Genomic DNA, 16,840 nt, shown 5'->3' on the forward strand with positions numbered 1-16,840 from the left:
ATGTTGTTTACGCTTCAGACCCCATAATGTGGTCCCCACCTCTTCTGCAGGTTAAATGAGGAGGCCAGCAGGTTTGAGAAGCAGAGGGAGAAGCACAGTGGCCTGCACCCAGAAAAGGGCTGTCGCTGGGGGTGCGCCCCTTGTTCCTAGGAGCCAGGGTGGAGTGCTTGGTGCAGGCTGCACATTTGGGCGTTGTTCAGCTCTGGGCAGGAAGTTGGCTTCAGGTGGCCTGGCTGCATGGGGTGAACAGGGTGAGCAGAGGCTGACCAGCATCCAAAAGGGAAAGTAGCAGCTGGAGGGACAGGTGGGCAGGAGGTGAGGGCCCTGACTATTCCAAGGTTATCTTGTCTGAACCTCAGCCTCTGGTTTCCAGCCAGTGTACCAGGCACAGGCTAGGCCCAGCATTCTCTGGCTTGGGAACAGAGAAGGGGGCCATCCCATCCAGCGCTGACTCTGTCCTCCCTAGGCATCAGTCTCCTGCCTGGGCTGGTGGGGGCGACCAGCTTTCTGAATGCCATGTGCCAGACACATCATGCCACAGCAGAGAAGAGAGGTGGGACAGGCAGATAGAGGAGGGGTCACAGAGCATGGGTTCAGTTTTGCCCAGGAGTGCTTATGGACAGGGTGTCCCTTAGGTAGGGGGAACAGCAGGTGTAGGAATTCCTAGTGGCATGAGCCCAGGGTGGCGGAGCGGGTACTGGGACAGCGGTGAGACTGGGAAGCTGCGGAACAGAGGGATGGTGGGGACCCGGGGGGGAGCTAGGCAAGCCCCCTCCTAGCCTCAGGTCCCTGTCCCTGCACCCAGGCCACCCAGATGACCAGGGGTGGTGCTGATGGAGTCTGTGGCAGCTGCCCTGAGCCCCAGATGTATCTCTGTGACCAAATAGGCCACAGGCAGGGCCCTGCTGTCTGGGGTCCCTGCTGAGGGCCAAGCTCTGCTGTATGTGGGGCAGTACAGAAACCTAGTGACACAGGACATAGAGGACACGTGCAGTTAGTGCTGGAGACAGGACCATCTGGGAGCAGAGCCAAAGAGGCCCCTTAGTTGTTTCTACCTGTGACAGGTATGCCATCCTCCAAGGGCAGGGCCAGTGCACATGGGAAGAGCAGGGGCTACAGGGCAGACTGTGGGGAGTGATGTGGAAGGACTGGTACCTCCGGGTCACCCCTCAGGGCTGCAGGTGGTGATGCTGCTCCTGTCCCAGTCAATGGTGGACACCATCTGTGCAAACTGGACCTTTGGAGCCTACCATCTGAAAACGCCTGTGGTTCATCCTTCCCTTTTCACAACCCTGGTCAGTACTGCTGTCCACATGCCCACAATGGACACCTGTTTCAGTGACATTGCTAAGTAAATGGAACAGTGGCCATCAGCCCCTGTCCCCTCTGGGCAGAGGGTAAGGGAAAGGGGGCAAGGGGTCTGATCCCACCTGTCAGCTCAGGTCTGCTTGCCAGGTGCCAGGCTTGGACCCCCCAGGATACAGGAACTCCCAAAGAGAGGCACAGAGTAGGCGAAGTGACAAGCCCCTGTGGACTCCACCCTCCAGCCCAGGAAACCTACGGCTTAGCCGACCAGTCACTTCCACTTTGGTGGTCTGAAATAGCACCTTACTAGGTCCATCCCAAGAGCTGCTCCTGAGGGGGACAGATACCTGCATCCAGCAAAGTGGGCCTGGCCACTCAGTCCTAGGACCAGCCTCTCTGCTGTTGCGTAGGAGGCAGAAAAGGGACATTTTCCACTTGCATATGAAAAAGTGCCAGCATCCAAGCTGTGAAGACTGGCAGTCACCTCTAGGCTCTGCAGCTGGGAGGCCCGGAAAGCACTGGGGTGAGTGTAGGGGGCGGGTGGGCGCTGAGCCATGCGAAGCCTAGCCCTCCTTTCCCATGCTCCCGGGCAGCTTGGCCACTCAGACAGATGAAAATGCCACCTAGCTAGGAGGAAAGGGTGTCTCTGGGGCAGCATGGCCTCAGGCACCTTAGGGGACTACAAAATAGAAGTCAGGGTTGTCAGCTTCCAAGGAGGGGATGGCAGGGCAGGGACCTGGGAAGACACCACCCAGGATGGCCCGGGTGGTAGCAGGGGGACCATGCTGTTCTGCAGGCCTGAGACTGGGGCTTCCCAGGAACTTCAGAGGGGCCAGTGTTCTGACACAGGGGGGAACATGTGATATGGGGGGACCATGCCTATCAGGCCTCACAGCAGCAGGGGCAACCAAGGGCAGGCAGCCACCCCATACACTGGAATCCCGCAAACAACCAGCACAGCAAAGTCCCTCATGTCAAACTGCTTTATTACATCTTAAATAACAGTACAGTTCAACATAGCATCTACCTTGCATCCAGCCTCCTTGCAGTACACCGACTTTAAATACAGAAGGGGAGAAAGGGGTGAAGAGAGCTCTACAGAGGTGCAGGTGGAGAGCAGGAGGGCCATTGCGCTCTCTGCCAGGCCCAGGCCCTCTGCAGGCCACAGCACAGTTTTGCACAGGTGGTGCAGAAGACAGGATGGCGAAGCCTCTACTGCAGCTAGGAGGAGCACTGGGCGAGGGAGGAGGGGCCCTCAAGATGAGAGTCGGAGGTCTGCCTTGGGTGCAGAAGGCGGTCCTGGCGCAAGGAGGCAGGAGGGCTCTCTGTCACTCCCCCCACCCCTTCCCTCAGAATCCAACAGCAATCGTTTGCAACAGGACTGTATATTTTTTTAAAGAAGTAAAGAAAACAGTGACTTATCCCGCTACTCAGACGTGTAGAGCGCTTGCTGCTTCCGATATGTGTGCAGAGTAGCGACAGGAAGTGGACAGCCGCCACGGTTACAGCTTTAAGAGGGTATTTCTTAAAAGAAAAGAACACCTAAGGACTGAGTCCTATGTGCAGTGAGCATTTCTACAGCATGCGATTCTAAGAGTAAACCACCCAACATGGCAAACAATCAAAGTGTTTAAAATTCAACTTAGAAAGTCTGAGATCATTATTTTCAAAACATTGATTTGTACATTGTTTCATACACAAATAACCGACTGACTATCCAAGCACAGGACAGGCATCTCTCTTGAGAACAGGTTCCTGACGCGGGGCGGGGCAGGGTAGTGTTAGGGGAATACAAACGTCCCTTCACAGGAAACCCAAGGTGAGAGTGGAGACAGCTGGGCAGAGCTGGCCAGGAGGACGGGCTAGGAGGGAGCTGGAGCAGGACTCTGACTGCGCTCTTGCTTCTCAGCACTCCTCGTCCACAGCCATCTGGGACCAGAAGAGAACGAGCCAGCTCACCAGCAGTATCAGAGGCCTGCCCCAGACACCCGTCTTGCTTGACTTCCGAACTCAGAGAAGTATGTCTGAAAAAGGAAGTGCGAAAGCATCCAGAACCCTGCTATGGACCTGACTTGAAATTAAGAAACAATCACAAGCTCAACAGAGTCCTCAAATGGCTCTGCATGGGTGCCACAGAACAGGACCCTGGTCTACAATTCCAGCCGCTAGTGCAGAGGCGTCTGTCTCACAATTACACTCAGGGTGGCCTTCTGGTTAACATGTTTATTGTAGTATTTCCTTTTAAAATTTATCCAAGACAAAAAGAAAACAAAGACAATGGCCCCGGAAGGAATGCACGATTTGTTTTAGTTTACAGCACAGAGACCTTCTCGTAATGGGAATTGTGCTCTTGGTTTCAGCAATAGGTGAAGGAAAAAGATCTTGCCCTTTGAAGTTCTGAGGGGAGGTGTGGGTGTCCACGTTAGTACGGTTGGATAGGATATGCTATCACTGCAGCGCTTCAAGGTCGGAATGGTCTTCCAGTCTCCGTGGCGTCTACCTGCTGCTGTGAACAGAGCGTGGGTCAACGTACAGACACGGGCACTCAGGACTCAGCCCTACAACCAGTGCTACTGCCCTCTCTACTGCTCCTGCAGCAGCCATGGCCAAGGGGCCATCCCTTCGATCTACTAGGCTCCAAGACCACACCACGTCCACGTTACTCTACAAGCCATGCAGCAACTACCTCAGGTCCTAAGAAAAACACGTACAGCTCTACTCGGGGAAGGGCACGTGGGCTGCTCCGTTACCTACTGGTGTTAGTTCCAGATCTTGAGGAAGCTGTCCCAGGACCCTGTTGCCACGGCCATGCCATCATCTGTCACCCCCAGACAGCTGACGCGGTTGTCATGTCCAGCTAAGACACCTGGGAACACAAGGGTACACTCACACACACATCCAGGGGTGCCTCGCCTACTATCAGGCTGGGACAAGTGCTGGATGGCCACACCTCAGGTGGCAAGGGAAGAACACCAGCAAGGGGGAAAGCTTTTTGTTTTTGTTCTTTTTTGGTACTGGGGATTGAACTCGGGGGCACTCGACCACTGAGCCACACACCCCAGCCCTATTTTGTATTTTATTTAGAGACAGGATCTCACTGAGTTGTTTAGTGCCTCACTTAGCTGAGGCTGGCTTTGAACTCGGGATCCTCCTGTCTCAGCTTCGCAAGCCACTGGGATTACAGGTGTGTGCCACTATGCCTGGCGAGAGGGGCAAGTTTTGTCCACAAGGAAATTACACCAAAGGGTGTGGCCAAGTCCAAGCTTATTAAAGGGGAGTGGGTAAGACGAGTGGACCCACTTGCAGGAAACACAAGCATGCTCCAGAGGATGAGGAGGAACCACCTGGACAAAGGCGGGGCCATCCGGACTGACTCTGTCACACTCACGTGAGAAGCTTAAATCATCAAAGGAGTTGGGGGGGGGGGACAGGCAAAAGAATCAAAACCTTCTCAAAGCAGCTGACCGCATAGGCTATGGACGTAACTATCCCTCCCTCACGGTGCTGTGACACTCCCGCCCACCCACCAGGATCCCCCTTGCTCTCCCAGAAGGGCTGAAGAATGTGGAGTCCAGCTGAGCACAAGAGCAAACAGTCCTGGAGTCAAGCTTCCTGACTTCCAGACTCAGACTTGCTGGAAGATTCCCAAGGTCAGCCTCCTTCAGGTTAACGGCCATGCGTCCACTTAATAAGAAAGCCCTTTAGCCCCCTTGACAGGGACACACAGAGTGCAGGCCAGTAACACACTGTTGCGGGCACTCACCAGGCCCACTGCCATGTTCCAGCTGGGTGTGGCTCTCCTGCCTGCCACCCGAGTGCACTCCTCTCACAGGGGGAGTGCAGGTACCCTGAGAGTCAGCTCACTGGAGCGGATCCTGGTCCTATGGCTGCATGCTCAGCAGGGGCCCCATGGCCACCTACCTGCCCTGTCTGCTTTGAGCGCATCCCAGACGTTGCAGTTGAAGTCGTCGTACCCAGCGAGCAGCAGGCGCCCGCTCTTAGAGAAGGACACAGAGGTGATCCCGCATATGATGTTGTCATGGGAGTAGGTCATGAGCTCCTGGTCTGCACGGAGGTCAAACAGCCTGCAGGTGGCGTCATCTGAGCCAGTGGCAAACGCGTTGCCGTTTGGAAAGAACTGGAAAGAGAAGGCAAATCAAGACCATACGCAGATGCTCATAAAAAAACCATGGTAACATGACTGCTCAGTGGTGGGGCCACTGCAGACACGACTGGAAGGAAAGTGCAGCAGGTTGGGCTCTGGCAAGACTAGGGCAGCAAGATACAGCTGAGGTCGGCTGCCACGGACGGGGTTCCTGCTCCCCTGCAGCTGGCAGCCAAAGCTGGCTGTGTGGAGAAAGAGCAGAGATCCTCCCCAGCCCAGCAGACATGTCCCTCCAAGCCACCCTGGGAGGCCAGAGGCCCAAAACCCTGTACTGAAGTCAGGTGTGTTGTGGCACCTGCACCATGGTGTCCCAGGTGGGGACGGGTCTGGCACAGATGTTTGGCAAGGCACAGCGTGCCATCAGCCGGCCTCCAAGTTCCTATCAGACTGCAGCCAGTGTTTCACAGGGTTCCAGAGTCCTATCAACAAGAAGAGAGAAGCCCCAGCCCAGAGGCAGCCCAGACTCACGCAGATGGCATTGATGTCCGACTCGTGGCCTGTGAAGGTCTGCCTGCACATCCCCTCCCGGACATCCCAGAGCTTGGCCGAAGCATCACAAGCACCAGAGACAAACAGTCTGGTGTCAGGAGCGAGAGACAGGCTCATGACATCTCCAGTGTGCCCAGTAAATGTGGTCGTCTGCTGGCCGGTCTCAATGTCCCACAGAGCACTAAAGCAGGGACAAACAAGTCAGTCTTATGTCTCAGCCCATAGGTCATCTGATATACTACCTTCCACCCACTAGGACCACAGGAAACATCAGCGCTCTCACAGAGGGCAAATGGGAACTGCTGTATGTGAGTGGCACTGGATTGAACCCAGGGGTGGTTCACTACGGAGCAGCGTCCCCAGCCCCTTTTATGTTGAGACAGGGTCTCCCTAAATCACTGGGGCTGGCCTGGAACTTGCAATCCTCCTCCCTCAAGGTGCTGGGATTACAGGTGTACACCACTGCACCCAATGTAATATGACTTTGTTTGGAGGAGAAATAGCAAATAAACCCAGGGGCAGGGCTGGTCCCAGAGCACCTGGGCCCAAGGGCAGTTTACTCCAGCACAGGGCTGAGGCTCTTCGAAGTGGGGACACGTAGGGCTCACGGAGGATAGTGGGGCTCCCAATGGCTGCTGATGGCACTCCATGTGCTGGTGCTGTTCAAGGTGGGGCACCCACACCACTGCACAGGGGTGGCTCAAGGACAAAGCCACTGCTGCCCTCAGCAACGATCACAGAAAGCAGCAACAGCTCTGAAAAGTGCCCCTCTACGTCGGCCTCCAGGGGAGCCTTGCTGGCCTGGCCATGCAGGTCCATTCGAAGTCCCACATGCTGTACAGAGGCACCCTCACCAGGCTTGAGGGACACAAAGGAAGCAGGGAGCACAGGAGCTTCAAGGAAGTGACCAGATGTGAGCTTCAAAACCATCTGACCAAGTCTAGATCATGAGCTCCTGTAAATCTATGGGGTTACACTCTGACCCTATAAAGCCCCAGCTGAAGGGGCCGGAGCAGGCCGTGTCCCACAGACTCCACCTCCTCACCAGATGTGGGCCAACCATCTCAGGGGTGGTGGTCTGTGCCACATTCTGGCTAGTCACAGCAGCTCCTGGCCTCCCACAAATACCTCTGAAGACCAGAAGATGAGGAGGAGCTAGAACAACTCTCAGGAAGCATCTGATGACACTGTTCACTTGCGTCCCAACTCTGCTGTCTCACGCTGTGCTCAGGAACCCCTTCCTTAAGAGCTACAGATATACGTAGCCAGGGGGAGACACGCAGAGCAAACAGAGAAACCAGGCACCTTCGTGCATGACTGCAGCCTGGAATCATCTGTACTTGGTTCCAGTTAAAAATGGCCTGATAAATGCCAAGAACCATCCTTCCTGCACATGTGCACTTACCAGTGAACAGAGGAGTGGCCTTGGACTACACTGCCAGCCCTGGCCAGGTGGCCAATTTTCTTTATTCTTCAGTGATGGGCACTGAACCCGTAGGCGCTCTACCACTGAGCTATAGCTCAGCCCTTTTTATTTCTTGTTTTGAGACAGGGCCTTGCTAACCTGCATCATGAGTCTCTGGGACAACAGGTGTGTGCCCCGTGTCCAGTGCTGGTCTGGTACTTACCACGTGGTGTCTCCGGAGCTGGTGACTATCTGATTGTCATCCAAGAATCGGCAGCAGGACAAGTAACCTGGCAAAGAGCAGACACAAATGATGACCCACAACTAGCAAGCTCAGATCCCACAAGCAAAGAAAGGCATGGTAGCCAATCAGATATGCCTGGAAGACTCTCGTCTAGGCCGGGACAGTCTAAACATTACCTTTGGTTCCATCTGTGCACAGAGAAGCAGCTGTGTCGGAGTGCACACTGCTGAGCGAGCTGAGAGCAGGCTCGAGCAAGAGACGCCAGGACAGCGGGCAGCACCTCATAGACCACGTGCTCTGCAGCAGGTGGTTGGGCAATCGCACCTACCAGACACCTGAGCCTGGTGTGAGGAGGCCAGCTCTCCACCCCAGAGTCCTGCTAAGTGGGCCAGGCTGGCCTGGAGCTTGCAGCCCTTCTGCCTGCGTCGCTGGGATGACAGGTGTGGTCACAACTACCGCACCTGCATTTTTCACCTGCTTTTCTGCTCAACAAAGTATTGCCTCCTGACCTCACTGGCCCTTCACCATTGTCCAGGGTCCAGTGGAACACAGCCTTGCATGAAGTGAATACTGCTTGCTCTGCTGGAGCCCACTGGAGTGGGTGGAGAGTGATGGTTAACGCAAAGATCATGCGAGGGAGAAGTCAGAGGCCATGCCACAGGGCCAGGCCAGACAGGCCTCGTAGGCCCCAGAAGGACCAGTGGTGGTAGGGGAGCCCAGCCTCAATGGCAGTGACTCCGAGGAGTCCAGTGGTGAGGCTCTGTGAACAAGGGGCATAGGCTGGCTTTCCAGGGCAGTGGCCATGATGTGCAAGTTGGGGTGGGAACGGTCCCTGCCAAGGAAGTGAGGCCATGGGGCTACCAGGATGTGGGCCTGGGTGCAGCACATCCTACCCCACGCAGCCTGAGGAAAGAAGAGAGGAAAAACCAAGGCTGCAGCTGGGCCTGAACTGCCACTGTGCTGAGCATCGGTTTCCTGCGGCACCCATGGAGCCACGTATTTACCACAGCTCTGGGGTTCAGGGCTGGGGATGGCAAGCAGAATGGTCTGAGCCTGGCTTTTCCATGGGATCGTGGAAGCACTAGGGAGTCTCGAGAAGATTCCCATTTAGACTGTGGTTATGGAAATTCTTTCCCTCCATGTTCATGCCAGAGGGCCACGTGGCACTGAGTCACATGAAGAGCAGAAACAACACACACAGCAGCCCACTGAGGAGCTCAAGAGGAAGCGGCAGGAATATGGGAAAACAAAGCACCTATTCCACAGACATCATTAATCTGGCCCCACAGGAAAAACACAGAGGTGATGGACCCCAAAACACCAGTACGTGCCTAGAAAAGGACATGTAAGCTGAGCGTGGAGGCCTAGACTAGGGAGGTCAGCAAGTTAGAAGCCAGCTTAGGCAGCATTGTGAGACCCTGTCTCAAAATAAAATGAAAGATCTGGGGAAATGTTCTTGGGTTTAGCCCACAGGAACAGATCTGTGGTCAAATTCTTCCCAGAAACCCCAGAGACATAAGGGGCCACATAGGAGCTGTGGCCTGGCATGGCGGGTGGGCCCAGCCGTGGTTGCACCCCAACAGCTCCCGTGGCTGTCCTGGTCCTCTTCCTGTCCTTCCTCCCAGAAACCCCACCTTGTGGAGCGTGCACCCAGATGGTGCTGCTCGGCCTCACAGCTCTCCTCTGGCCCATGTGTGAGCACCGAGGGCAGAAGAAAGGGGGAGACCCCACTGACCTCACCGGGCTGGGCAGGAGAAACACAACCTCAGACCAGGAGCAGTCCCGTAAGCCGATGCTTTCCCGCCGGACAGATGAAATGATGAGCCCCAGCCCTGCACCCTGACACAAGGAGCTGGATGACTGTCTTCGGATAGTTGACAGGCCTCAGCTCACCAGGAGGAGCCACCAAGACCTGAGTGGCACCTGAGGTCCCCAAAACTGTTAGAGCCCAGACACCTTAAGGCACAGCAGGGGTGGACAATGTAAGTCAGAGTTTCCAGGGTGCACACCAGCTATCTCTGTGGCATGTGAGGAGGGGGCTGTCAGCTCACAGTGTTACAACTCACTGCCTGTGAGCTTTCATATATGGAAGGAATACAATTTAACATGTTTTATCATATTGCCTCGCTCAGGGAGAAAATGTAGAAACTCTAACTTAGCCAGCAAACGTGCGGCTTGTTAGGGCTCCATGAGCACCAAAAGAGGAGCCCACCAAACATGAAGTGGGCAACACAGCGAGTGGACACTGCCCAAACTGCCCTGTGAGGCCTGCCCTGCCCAGACACACATAAGATCACAGGCTCTGAAGTCACACAGGCCTGCCCCAACCTGTGTGGTGGCTACTCAGAGGCCAACAGTACTAAAGGTTCTTGTGGGTTCTCCGGAGTCCCAGTCTCCCTGTTAACGAGACCTGTTCGGGGAGTATCAGAAGAGCCAGCTCTGCACATTAGAAGTTCCCAGTGGACTGAACCACTCAGGGGGCTGAGCAGGAGGTCGCAAGTTCAGGCCAGCCTGAGCAACTCGTGAGGACGTGCCTCAAAATGAAACAGAAATAAGAAGGGATGAGGGTGTGGCTCAGTGGCAGAGCACTCTGGGTTCAATCGAAGGAAGGAAGGAAGGAAGGAAGGAAGGAAGGAAGGGGGAGGGAGGGAGGGAGGGAGGGAGGGAGGGAGGGAGGGAGGAAGGAAGGAAGGAAGGAAGGGGGGGAGGGAGGGAGGGAGGAAGGAAGGAAGGAAGGAAGGAAGGAAGGAAGGAAGGAAGGAAGAGGAAGAGACAGCAGAAGCTATTCTCAGTGCAAGGAGAGCCACTGAAGCAAGGTGAGTTCCTGTGTGCATGCCCATCGGGTAGAGAGGCACGCGCTGGCCCTGTCCTCTGGGTGGTAAAGACAGGATTGTCCTGAACCTCTTGCTTGGGGACGACTAGCTGCAGAGACAGGCTTGGGGTGAGGTTGGGCAGAGGCAGAGGGAAAGGTACACTACTAAAGCACAGGACAGGTTACCAATGAGGGTCCTTGAGGACGTACCAAGGGGACATCTTGAAAGCAGATGTCACCAGGCTGGGGAAAGAATGCAATATAGATACACACACTCATTTACTCGGAGTAGCTGCTGTGGCCAAGTGCAGCCCCCTAAGGTAATGAGTCTCAAGTGCCCAATTATAAGGACAGTCTCCCTGCTCCATGTCCACAGTGGAGAGCAGAAGATGGGAAACCACAATGTTCAACAGCGGAGACAGCTTAGCACTGCACAGCAGAATGCTCCTCGACTCCCTTGAAGACAACACTGTGGTTCTAGTTAGGATTTTATGTAAAAACCACAAAAGATAATTCAAACTTCTTTCCCTCAAGTTCTACAATGAATACACATTGGCAGCTTTAGCCTCCCAGCCCGCACAAGGAGGAGGCTGAAGAAGATTCTGGGCAATGGTGCCAGTGCTGACCACTGGCAAGGGGACACCTGACAAGGTCCTCCAGGAGAAGGGCCAACAACTCCAGGAGCGTCTGTCCTCAGGAGCAAAGAACCATCCACCTACAACTGCAGAAAAAGCCAGCCGGGCCCATGCTGGACGGCATACAGGGGCAGGAGACAGAGGTGAGGAGTGCAGGACACCTGCTTCACCAACGAGAGAAAAGGCAAGTGAGGCCACTGGAGGGACCTTCTGTGAGCAACCAGAGGCAGAAGAAAAGGTGTGCAGCTCCAAGGTTTCTCACACTGTCAGGGGACCTGGGATCCATTCTGGCCTATGGCAGCTTCCTTCTGGTGCAGCAAGGCTGATAAAATGGAAAGGTGGTCCAGCTGAGCCCCAGGAGGCCCAGGGGAAGCACCTGGGGCTGGCCTGCAGCCAGAGGGAGTGGAGCTGCTGGCAGTGGCAACTGATGGCTGGCATGACTCCCGCCGTGGATTTCATGGAGAAGGTATATTTCCTTCTATGTCTGAGTTCACTAGAGCCTATGAGGAAAGACCCACACATTTCCATGGGTATGTCTGACATTCAGCTTCTCTCTGGAGAAGAAAACTGCCCAGAAAATGAAGTTGAACTTTGTCATGGGTCCCCACGCCAGAGGACAATGCTTGGTCATATCAGGAAGGCATCTGGCCAGACCTCTGCCACAATGCTCAAATGCCTGTGGCCAGAGTGTTGTGCTTGTACCAGTAAAGAAGCGGCCTCTAGGATAGGGATGGATGGATTCTCTCTTCTTTAGCCTCTGGGGCCAGGACTGAGAACCATCTGTGTAAGTGGGCCATACAGTCTTGTCAGAAATGAGTGTTTAGGGAATTGATTATTTTTCAAATTATTTTCATCAGAACAGAAGTTGCAAAGTTTGTTTTCTTTGCAATATATTTAAAATATTAGACACTCTGTCCCAGCCACTATGAACTCACTGGGTCAACCACTTCCAGAGTATCCTAATTTTAAAATCAGCCGCCTATGCACTGCCGTCTCTGCAGTCCTGTCACACTCCCCAAAGCCCGGGTGGCAGGCTGACGGTGAAAGCCTCCTCGGCTGATACCACATGTCCCCTTCAATTCAGTGGAAATAGGAAGACATCCTCGACTAGCGAGAGCCCACTCAAGAGGCCGACTGTAACCGACCCCTGACTTCACACTGTTGCACAGCACCACGGGGCTCAGCCAGCCTGGCTGGGATGTCTCTAGATGTGCCAAAGAGAAAGATGCAGAGGGAGCCCTGGATCATGCACTCAGCGCCCACACCAGACACCTGATGTACACTGGTAGAGAGGAGACCCCACCAGTGCCCTGCTGTCCATAAAGGAAAGGTCAGCAACGGAGCCTGGAGGGCAACAAGAGTCTGCAATGAGGTTACTCCAGATGGCCAGCGCACTACTACAGCAAGAGGAGTCAGGCTAGAGCCACAAAGACCAACCCTGGAAGACCAGGTGCTGGGATTAGCAGACAAAGACTGTGAAGGCAGCTACTTACACTGGGTTCAAGATCCAGATGAAATAGGCTTGTTTAAAAAAAAAAAAAAAAAAGTAAAACTTTAAAGCCTAAAATTAAAACTGCTTTAAAAACAGAAATAAATATAAATTCTAAAAATAAAAAATTTAAAAAATCTGCCATAATAAATATAAATCTGTCCATTTCCTGGATATCCTCTTGGCTCACAAGCTTGACAACTGTGCTTTCATGCAACTGTGTGAGATGCGCTTCCCTCTTGCTGGGACATTCCCGTTCTGACGTGAAACCACCCAAGGGATGGCCCGTGTGCTGGAAGCGACAGACACCAACTGGACATGCAGAGACACGGACACATCTGAGCCAGCAGGGAGGCCACAGATGGGAGAGACACTGCTGAGCCCAGAGGGGGAGAGCAAGGGGCAGAAAAGGGACATGAAGACATGACCCAGATCACATGAGCCTGATAGAAGAGAAACTTTCCGTGTTCCAGATAACAAAGCAAAACAAATACAAAGAAAATCACACCCAGGCACATAACAGTCAATTTTCTGAAAGCCAAAAATAAATCTGTAAAGCGGAAGTGCAGGAGACAATGCCAAAAGCCAACACAGAGTTGTATATATCCACTGGAGTACCCTTCAGGAATAAAGGTGAGCCCAGCCTGGACGACTTCACAAGAACCTGTCTCAAAATAAATTTTCCCATTTGTTACTACTGTCAGTCCCTTCTCTGCCTAATACACAAGTCAAACCACTACAGGTTTGGATGCCTTGGGAAAGCATAGCACAGGGTTGGTGCCATCTGCAGCTTCACTGGGGGCAAGGGATCCCTGAGGAAAGGGATCTCCAACACAAGACACATTCAAAAGCTAGTTATTTTTTTCTAATTTATCAAGATTCCTAAAGCTATTTCTTCAGAATGTTTAAAGGCAAAAACTGTAACAATGCATTGCAAGGGTGACGGCACATATTGATGTGATACTGATTACAAAGACCCAATGCACAAGGAGAGGCAGACAGTGGGCCCTATGTTCATATGGACTTGCACAGCATTAACTGCCTGGACTGTGAAAAATGATGCATGCATCTGTAAACCCTAGAAAACCACCAAAAATGCCACAAAGATGTTTGCCTAAAAAGCCAACTGCTAAAACAGGCTTTTAAAAAAATCCAGTTGGCCAGGCATGGTGGGTGGCGAACACCCACAATCCTAGTGGCATGGTATGCTGATGCAGGAGGATGGTGAGTTCAAAGCCAGCTGCAGCAACAGCAAGGCACTAAGCAACTCAATGAGACTCCATATCTAAATAAAATACAAAATAGGGCTGGGGATGTGGCTCAGTAGCTGAGTGCCCCTGAGTTCAATCCCAGCACCCCCCACCACCAAAAAAAAAGAAGTCTAGGAGAAGCACAACATGGCAAAGGGCAACAGAGCAGGGCCCAGCAGCAGAGATAACAACCACACAGGCAGGGCTGGGATCTGACTAGGAATTTTGTCCAGCACTGACCAGATGCTGCATAGTACCTTGGGGATGCTCAGAAGTAGCAGCAAGCCTCATCCCTGAGACAGCCTTGCCATTACAAGGGTGCGTAAGGCAAGAATGTGTGTCCGGTGCGCTCGACACACTCTCACAGCGGAGACTCCCCATAAAGTGAAGAGCCCACGCATGCAGAACAGGTATGAAGTAACAACCGTTTAACAGGTAGAGGCCTTCCGAGGAGGGACAAGATCCATGGCCCAACTCACACAGTGTCCAAGAGACCACGAATAAAGACACACAAAGGGGAAAGGAAAGAAGAAAAAATATGACACATAAACCTTGAGCACAAGGGTGGACCGGCTATGAGAGGCTGGATAAAGGAGACTTTACAAGAAACCCCATGTGGGGCAGTCCCATGAGGGATGTGGGGCATGGCAAGAGGACACCACACAAACATGCAGATGTACCAGCTAGCTGAGCACAAAACACAGGAAGTAAAACTCGACAGACTGAAAGGGAGGGATAAGGAAGGACATCCTATCAACACCCTTCCTCAGTACTTCAAGCAAGTGAAACAGAAAATGTGGACATGTCACAACTAGCTCTAATTAATTAACACGTACACGGACACTGCCTAACACAATGTGGCCATCTTCACAGACCACAGGCTCACAGTTTTAAGAACTGCTTTCTGAACACAATGGCATATAATTCAAAATCAACAAGTTAACCACGAAAACTTCAGATATATGCCCTGTGAGCCAAACATTCACAAGAGCATTAGAAATATATCATCTGGTATGATAATTTAAATATGGCATGTCAAAATTTGCAGAATGCAACTTTAATGGTGTAAATATACTTTGTATACAACCAGAGATATGAAAAATTGTGCTCTATATGTATATATGTGTAATATGAATTGTAATGCATTCTGCTGTCATATATAGCAAATTAGAATTAAGAGAAAGCAAAGTTTAAAACCAGTGGGCTACAAGCCCACCTAAAGAAGTTGGAAAATTAAGGAGAAAGCAACCTGAAGTAAGGAAGGCTATCTTAAAGAGGACAACGGACATGCTCTTTCCTGGCCCTGAGCCACTCACTCCCAGACTGCCAACAGATGTGAAGAGCAGTGCTGATCATCCGGGTGAGGATCTTTTCCCTGGCTTCACGTGAGGCAGGGAGCCCATGATGTGCTGCCAAGAGTACCCTGGGGGACAGGGTTCTGAGGTTGGGGGACACAGCCATAGAAGTGAAGTACAAGATGGGGCCTTCTTTTTTCTGAAACGCTGAGCCTTGTTACAAGGGCTGGGATCCCAGGTGAACCCAGGCTGGCAGGACAGTCTGTGTGTGGAAAGCCCCTGTGCAGCAAACACACCTGTTCAGATGAGGAACCTCCTGCGGAAAGGTGCTCAAGATGAAGACACTGCAGGAAAAGACTCAGCTACGATACACTGATGCACACGAGAAGGTGGGGACGCCACAGGACCAGTTACAGTGACAAGCCTGCAGGTCCTGACTGGTCCAGGTACTTCAGGCCTAGCTTTCATGTCCAGGACTTCTGGCCATTACTGTGACTTTGATTTGAACCCATCTTATTCATGACTGACAGGAGGTAAGCATCAAAACACGCTCTGAGGACCCTGAGTAAGCAGCTTGCATTCTTTGAAGGTTATTAATGAGTGTGTACCTGTGTGTCCTGCCAGCTCACGACTCACACGCACATTCCCTTCGCGAGTTTTCAGGTTGTAAATGGAGCAAATGTTGTCCAGGCCACCACAGGCCACGTAGTTCCCAGAAGGGGCGTAAGCACAGGTCATGACCCAGGAAGAGCGCAGAGGGATGGCGTGGACCTAAACAGCAGAAACACAGACAAAAAAAATGCCCATAAGCTCAAGAACACTGACCTCCACCAGGTTTGGTGGTGCACACCTCCAGACCTAGCCACACAGGAGGTGGAAGTGGAGTGACTGCTTCAAGTTCAAGACCTGACTATGCAACACAGGGAGACCCTGTCTCAGAAGACAGCATGACTCAGCTTTTGCTTCTCAACATTCAGCCCAAGCTACTGAGACAGAAATGCCTGGAAACCCAGTGCTGCACACTGCAAAGCCAACCTAACGCAGAGTTCACTGAAGGCACAACTCAGAGCAAGGCAGGCATCTGAATGCCAGCCATGCTGCCTCCTGATCCAGAGATGGTAAAAGGCAGCACTTCATCAGCTTGCCAGATGGCTGAGGTTTCATTTAAAAAACAGAACATCTTTCCTGAAGCAACCAAATGCCTGTTATCATCAGTTGGTCACATATACCTCCCTGTGTTTTCGATATACTTACTAGAATTTCTGCGATCTTTAATACACATTTAGTATTCTTTAGTAAAATATAATCACATTAGATTGTTTATATTATCTGTTTGGGCTCATGACAGTACTTTTTTCTTTAAAGCATTAGATCATTATTATTTTTTAGTTGTAGATAAGACACTACATCTTTATATCTGTATATGGTGCTGAGGACTGAAGCAGAGCCTCCATGTGTAGGCGAGCACTCCACCACTGAGCCATGACCCCAGCCACACGAGACAACATAGGTTTTTTAAAATTTGCTTTTGGGCACTGCTAGGGATTGAACCAAGAGCCTTCCACATGTTAGGCAAATGCTCTATCCCCAGCCTCCCCTAACTTTTTTGAAAAGGGGGCTCACTATATGGTTCAGCCTGACTCAGGTGACTCTCCTGTCTCAGCCCCTAAGGAGCTGGAATTATGGGCATGCAGTCTCATGCCCAGGTGATGGGGACAGACCAGAGCCTTACATTCCCAGGTCTGGCTAAA

At 52.5% G+C, this 16,840-nt stretch overlaps 1 protein-coding gene and 1 pseudogene across 6 annotated transcripts in view; one reads left to right on the plus strand and one right to left on the minus strand.

The window, feature by feature from the left end:
- Positions 1–2,270: 2,270 nt before the first annotated feature.
- Gnb1 (G protein subunit beta 1) overlaps positions 2,271–16,840 on the minus strand; it is a 70,629-nt gene continuing 56,059 nt past the window's right edge. For 3 of the 6 annotated variants that reach the window (XM_040287769.2, XM_078025021.1, XM_078025025.1), the window contains exons 6-11: positions 15,698–15,860; positions 7,588–7,654; positions 5,939–6,140; positions 5,227–5,443; positions 4,060–4,171; positions 2,271–3,811 (exon numbers count right to left, since the gene is read on the minus strand). In XM_040287769.2, coding sequence (XP_040143703.1) covers positions 4,065–4,171; positions 5,227–5,443; positions 5,939–6,140; positions 7,588–7,654; positions 15,698–15,860 — 756 coding nt within the window. In that variant the 3' untranslated portion in view covers positions 2,271–3,811; positions 4,060–4,064. Of the gene's footprint in view, positions 3,812–4,055; positions 4,172–5,226; positions 5,444–5,938; positions 6,141–7,587; positions 7,655–15,697; positions 15,861–16,840 lie in introns of all 6 variants that reach the window. The other 3 variants (XM_078025024.1, XM_078025022.1, XM_078025023.1) reach the window with 3 other exon arrangements.
- LOC120891104 (small nucleolar RNA U13) lies at positions 12,720–12,808 on the plus strand (annotated as a pseudogene).

This window comes from Ictidomys tridecemlineatus, chromosome 11 (assembly GCF_052094955.1).
Source record: "Ictidomys tridecemlineatus isolate mIctTri1 chromosome 11, mIctTri1.hap1, whole genome shotgun sequence".
In the NCBI taxonomy this organism is placed as follows: Eukaryota; Metazoa; Chordata; class Mammalia; order Rodentia; family Sciuridae; genus Ictidomys; species Ictidomys tridecemlineatus.